The 6,499-nt window shown below is 44.3% G+C and overlaps 2 protein-coding genes across 2 annotated transcripts; both read right to left on the bottom strand.

The window, feature by feature from the left end:
* Positions 1-2,564: 2,564 nt before the first annotated feature.
* Positions 2,565-3,086, bottom strand: LOC115950017. The gene has a single exon (XM_031067271.1). The coding sequence runs from the start codon at positions 3,084-3,086 to the stop codon at positions 2,565-2,567; it is 522 nt and encodes a 173-aa protein (XP_030923131.1).
* A 438-nt stretch (positions 3,087-3,524) lies between these two features.
* On the bottom strand, positions 3,525-4,100 carry LOC115950016. Its single transcript, XM_031067270.1, has 2 exons — positions 3,802-4,100; positions 3,525-3,720 (listed from the first exon to the last, which is right to left on the bottom strand). The coding sequence occupies exons 1-2, from the start codon at positions 4,098-4,100 to the stop codon at positions 3,525-3,527; spliced, it is 495 nt and encodes a 164-aa protein (XP_030923130.1).
* Positions 4,101-6,499: the final 2,399 nt, after the last annotated feature.

The raw sequence follows: 6,499 nt of genomic DNA, 5'->3' as shown, positions 1-6,499 counted from the left end.
GATATTTTTGAAATAAGATTTCCACCTGCCTGGTGATGATGATCGGACTAGGGACAGGTTTCTGTCCTTAGGATATTTTTGACATAAGGTTTCTACCTGCCTGGTGATGATGATCGGACCAGGGACAGGTTTCTGTCCTTAGGATATTTTTGACAAAAGGTTTCCACCTGCCTGGTGATAGAGATCAAATCGAGGATAGGTTTCTGTCTTTAGAATAGAATAATTTGCCTTAGTCCTCCAAACTTTCCTTGTATTTGCGAGCCGGGGTTAATTAGTTAACAATGATGGAATTAAATACACCTACATGGATAAACATCATCTTCATATTAATTAATAAAATGTACATATAAGATTATATCCAATTTGTAACCCCGTGTACGGATGATCAATAATAGAACTTCTTCAGATTGTAGGCATTCCATGGCCAGGTAGCGGCTTTTCTTATAAATCTTCCAAATAGTATGCCCCTAGGCCCGCGATGGCGGTGACTCTATATGGCCCCTCCCAGGTTGGCTCTAGCTTCCCTGCATTAATATCTCATGTATTCCCCACCACCTTGCAGAGTACCAGGTCCCCCGCTCCAAACTCCCTTTTCCTCACGTCTCTATTATACCTCTAAGCAAGTTTCTGCTGATACTCTGCCAGCCAAATAGTCGCTGATTCCCGGCGTTCTTCCAACAAGTTCAACTGTTTTAACATTAACTGAGAATTCTTGGTGAGGTTGAATCCTACAACTCGAGCACTGCACAGGTTTATCTCTGCCGATATAACTGCTTCCGCTCTATATGTTAGAGAAAAAGGGGTTTCTCCCGTGGACCTCCTCGGGGTTATTCGGTATGCCCACAGAACATTAGGTAACTCCTCTGCCCACCTGCCCTTGGAACCTTCTAACCTCCTTTTTAACCCATTCACAATAGCTTTATTGGTAGGTTCAGCTTGGCCGTTACTCTGCAGATATACCAGGGTTAAATATCGATTTACAATGCCGAGATCGCTACAATACTCACAGAAAGCTCTGTTGTCGAACTGCAACCCGTTGTCCGATACTAGTGACTCTGGGACCCCGAACCTCATCACTATGTTCCTCCATACAAATTTCTTAACATCCACATCCCGGATGTTTGCCAACGCCTTTGCCTTCACCCAATTAGTGAAATAATCCACAGCTACTAAAACAAATCTTTGATTTCCCGTAGCTCGAGGAAATGGACCTACGATATCCAGCCCCCATTGCGCAAAAGGCCAAGGGCTAATAATGGGGTTTAAGCTTCCTGTCGGTTGGTGGATCATTGAGGCATGCTTTTGACACTGTTCACATTTCCACGCATACTCGGTAGCATCCCTTTGCATTCACGGCCACCAAAATCCTTGAGTTTGCTCAATGGGCTAACAAACGTCCTTCCACGTGACTGCCACACACTCCCTCATGCAGCTCGGTCAGAAGTTCTTCAATCTTGCTAGGGTGCAAGCACTGTAGGTAAGGCCTGTCAAAAGATCTTCGATACAACTTCTGATCATTTGATAGCCAATACCGAGCTATTGTCCGATGTATTTTTCCGCTTCTTTTTCATTTGCTGGCACTCAGTCTTTGGCTAGAAAATCGATAATTGGGTCCATCCAACACAGTCCAACCGTTGTTACCATCAAAACATTAACCCCTACATTGATACTCGGTTCTGCTACCACTTCCACCTTTATTAGTCGAGGAATTTCCTTTGCTAATGATGACACTAGGGTGGCCAAGGAATCAGCATGCCGATTCTACCCTCAAGCTACCTGGATCACTTTAACTTTCTGAAAATGGTCCACAATTTGTTTCACCAGCTATAAATACTCCATCATCCAAAGGTCTTTGGCCTCAAAGCTTCCCTGCACCTGGTTGACTACTAATAGGGAGTCCGAGTAGATTTCCACCTCCTTGGCACCTAGATCGGAAACAACTCTCAATCCGACAAGCAAGGCTTCATATTCGGCTTCGTTATTAGAGGCCTTAAAGCCCAATCAAAAGGAATGCTCTAGTTTTATTCCTTCCAGTGTGATACTACGATTCCAGCCCTGGCTCCTAATGCGCTAAATGCACCGTCCATGAACACCTTCCATAGGACCACCTCCACGGAGCAAACCATCTCATCCCCCCTCTTCGAGGAAAACTCCGCAACAAAATCGGCGAGTATTTAACCCTTTACCGAGCTTCTAGCCCTATATCTAATATCAAAGGAGCCCAGCCGAGTCCCCCATTTGGCTATTCTTCCCGTGAAATCGGATCTCTTCAGTAACGACTGTAGAGGATACTCGGTTAATACGTAAACGGTATGAGCCTGGAAGTAGTGGGGTAACTTCCTCGTGGCATGAACTAACGCCAACACCAACTTCTCCAAAGGTAGATACCTCGTCTCGACGTCGACCAAGGTTTTGCTGATATAGTATATAGGTTGTTGCACACCCTAGTCTCTCAGCAATACGGCGCTCACAGCATATTCGAACACCGATAGGTACATGTATAAGTCTTCTCCAAGCTTTGGGGCAGTCAGCATAGGGGCCCGCGTTAAATACTCTTTTAAATCCTAAAAAGCCCTTTCACACTCCTCGTCCCATTGAAATCCCTTCCATTTCTTTAGAAGCTGGTAGAACGAGATTGCCCTCATCGCATGGATCCACGGCCTTTCCAGGATTGCCGTATAAGGAGAGAATGAGGCGACCACTATAAATGCTACTACTACTTCCTTTCCTTCCATATACACTGGAAGGGAAATTTGCCCTTTGGGAATCACCACCTGGCCATCAAACCTGACCAGGCGTGTATTGTATTTCGAGAGGTCTTCGTCCTTTAATCCGAGCCCTTTAAACAAGTCCTGATACATCACATCGGCCCCACTCCCTTGATCTACCATCACCCTCTTCACTATGAAACCATTTATTCTAGCCATCACCACCAATGCATCATCGTGCAGCTGAATTATTCCTTCCAAGTCATTGTCGTTGAAAGCAATGGGCTCTCGTGTGAACTTCATCTTCTTCTCGGATGGTTGCTTACCTGAGCGGTCTTCTACTGGCACTACAGCCAACACACCTTTCCTCCTAGTCATAGCAATGCCCCTCAGGGTAGCATGGATGACCTCGATCACTCCTAATGGGGGTGGGAGAGGATTCCCCCTTTGCTATACACCTTGCCCGGCACCTAAGTTCCCTGAATCCGCCACAAACTCCTTTAAATACCCCGCTTTCACTAGTTGCCCAAGATGATCTTTCAATACCTGACACTGCTCGATGGTGTGCCCCTTATCTCTATGGTAAGTACAGTACAAGTTCTAGTTCCTCCTGGATGGGTCACCCCCCATCTTGTTCGGCCACCGGAAGTATAGCTCATTCTTAATTCGATTTACGATCCTGTGCACCAGCTCCTTGAACGTTACGTTTACTTCCCCCATTTATGCTTCTGGTTCTTGAATCCTTAAATCCATTCGGGGCCTTGACTAAAAGCCGCCCTGCCGAGGACGACTCATCACCGAGGCTTTTCCTTTGCTCTACAATCGGTCATCCTCTAAGCGTTTGTACTCCTCAATGCGCCTCATAAGTTGCCTCATATCCTCAAAAGGCTTCCTCGTCAGCGACTCATGCAATTCAGAGTCCTCGAGAAACCCCATTCTAAAGGTGCTCACTGCAATTTTCTCATTTCCCCCACCGATCTCATTGTAGAGTTCCCAATATCGACTGGCATAGCTGCGAAGGGTTTCCCTTACTCTCATCTTCATGAATAGTAATACGTCTATTGGTTACGGGACCCGGCTACAGGTTACAAACCAAACACCGAACTCTTGGATCAACTCGGCGAAACTGTGAATGAAACCCTTCTGTAACCCATTAAACCATCTCAAAGCAATTGGCTTGAGGTTTGAAGGAAATACCTTACACATCACGTCATTGTGAGTGTGCAAGGACATCATCTGGATGTAGTGGTTGACGTGCTCTACCGAGTCCGTCTTCCCATCATAAGAGTTGAATGGTGGGCACGTAAATCTGCTTGGCATTGGGGCCCATTCAATGTCATCTGAAAATGGCGACCAAGCAGCTTTAAGTAAGGCTCGGCTCATAGCATCCATGGCGGCATTCTTGGGCCGTCGCTCTTCCGGGAATACCAAGTCTCGATCTATGTACTCCCGTGAATGTGAACGTTCCCGATGTCGATGGGGATCGGACTGATGTGTCCCAGCTTTGTAACGACCTCCCCCACTAACAAATCCTTCCTCTCGGTCGTCTCAGTCTCCTCTTTGGTGCCTACCTCTTGCTTCCAAATCTCTTACCAGCTTGTGCAATTGCTCGAGTTCCTCATCTCGCTCGTCAAATTGTCCATGCCCTGAAACTCCCAACATCGTCCGGTGTGTTTGATATGACCCTTCTCCAAGGCCGAATCGTTCTTCCTCTTGCTCATGATCCCTATCTTCATGCCTTTTGTGCCTCCGCTCTTGCCAAGTAAATCCCCGAGAAGACCCCTAGAGGCACTTTTAGCATAACTTCCTGAACATCTTTTAGACATTTCCCAGGTGTGAGTCTCAGTCGAACCACAGTTTTGTAGGAGATTCCCACAGACGGTGCCAATTGTGCACGCCTAAAATGAAGTTGATGGGCTGGTCCTCACTTGGGCTCACAATCTATTTGTGATGTGGGCTTTGGATTTCCTGACTTGGGTAGTTCTTACCCAACAGAACACTCTACACCTACAAATTCCTCCTCTTTCTCTCTTGTTGCTCTCCCTGTGCTCTTTGCTCTATGTTCTCTCCAGAAGCATTCCCTTCCCCCCCCCCCTAATTCCCCATTCTCGCCTCTTATTTATAACTCAAGATTAGTGGAGGGGTTATGATTACTCAAGATTATTAGTGGGCAAGGGGGTCCAATTCCATTGCCTTTAAGTGGATGTTTAGTTGGGAGTGGGAGTAGTGGCTTTGGAACTGGTTCTCACCTTAGAAGGGATGTTCGGCAGCAATATTCCCCAAGGCAATACCGGGCAGCCAAGATATAGCATCCCCGAGCAATAATGTTCCCGACCAAGATGCGTCGGCTGGGCAGGTTTTTGGTAATGAATCATGAGATGTACAGAGTAAAATTGCATGTCTAATGGGCTTTCAATCGAGCGTAGAGGTATGAGGTCCGAGCCCATGGCTTTAGTAGGCCTAGGGCCTAGCTTCGGACAAAGGGATTGGACTCGTAGGCCACACTATAAGGTTGAAGTTCAAGGCCCAAATGGGCCTAGGGATCCTATGCCGTACAACAACGATTTTGTGTATTTTTAATTTTTTAATACTATATAGATGTCTATTTAGAGTTGTTTTTTTCCTTTATACTCCGACCCCTACTAGCTTAAAATCTAGGTCTGTCCCTAGATTCATGATCTCTTTGGGTAAGTGATTTCAAACCAAAACCAATCTCAGAAGAATTGAGGCAAGTGTTTTTGTCCAGTGCTAGTATTAGAAGGTGCAATAAGTAGAAGTTGCAATAATTGAAACTATTGCAGCATTTTTGGAAGAGAATATTGCAGCAATTTTGAAATTTTCTCTTCCAAGGAGCTGAAGGCTTGACAAGATTTTGTTACTGGGTAGAAAAATCTAGAAACATTACTATTAGATTTGCGAATTAGACATTGATCGTAATCTCAAGCTCATTTAAAACTATGGAAGAAATTATAGGGTAGCAGATTAAGTAAGAAACTTATAAGGATGCTACTATGGAGAGTTACTGCAGGAATTTTACCTTTGAAAGGTAGTGTTGGGAAATTTAGACCCCAATTGATATAATTAACAAGTTTTATACCCAAGTTGTTAATTAGATTTATTATGAATAAACCTTATTAAAACAAATAAACATCAATATCATGTCAATATTACGCACATTGGAAAAGTAAATAAGACAAGATATGATGACCTAGAAAAACCAATGAAACAAACTAGTTTCACAGTAAAAAACCTGGAGGGAAACCTTCCCGAAAAGCAATCCTCTACAGTAAAGAGAAGTTTCAGATCTAGTACAAAATCTTTGTCCTTAGACTCTACAATCCCCGTAGATGAACTCATACTAGAAACCTTCTACCACTTCAAAACCTCTGAATTCTTCAATATATGAACACCACCCTTTTTCATAAATCTCAGTACGTGACTAACCAATGATGCATGACTCCCAGTACGTGACTAACACACCAACTTGAAAAAAATGTTGGCTGCAAAGTTCTTCACTTCATCAACAATGAAGATCAAGAAACACTTGGTTACAAAACCCTAAGACGAAAAGACGCAGTGGCTTCTTTCAGAGAAAATAAGGCCTCGGTCACCTTTTGCATATGTTCTCCTTGTATTCTCTTATGTGACGGCCTCTAAAATAAGCCTTATATATGTCTAGGGTTGTGAGAAAAGAAACCCTACATAAATACATAAGCATGGGCCGAAAATCAGATCTGGAAATCTGAATTTCATAATTCTCAATCGATTGAGAGGTGTCGAGAAGCTATCAA

This window comes from Quercus lobata, chromosome 6 (genome assembly GCF_001633185.2).
Source record: "Quercus lobata isolate SW786 chromosome 6, ValleyOak3.0 Primary Assembly, whole genome shotgun sequence".
In the NCBI taxonomy this organism is placed as follows: Eukaryota; Viridiplantae; Streptophyta; class Magnoliopsida; order Fagales; family Fagaceae; genus Quercus; species Quercus lobata.
This window is presented reverse-complemented; position numbering and strand designations above follow the sequence as displayed.

Coding starts and splice junctions, on each gene's coding strand:
- LOC115950017 (XM_031067271.1), bottom strand. CDS start 3,086: ATGACTAGGAGGAAAGGTGTGTTGGCTGTAGTGCCAGTAGAAGACCGC.
- LOC115950016 (XM_031067270.1), bottom strand. CDS start 4,100: ATGGATGCTATGAGCCGAGCCTTACTTAAAGCTGCTTGGTCGCCATTT. Junction 3,721..3,801: donor ATCCAAGAGTTCGGTGTTTG/GTTTGTAACCTG, acceptor AACCCTTCGCAG/CTATGCCAGTCGATATTGGG.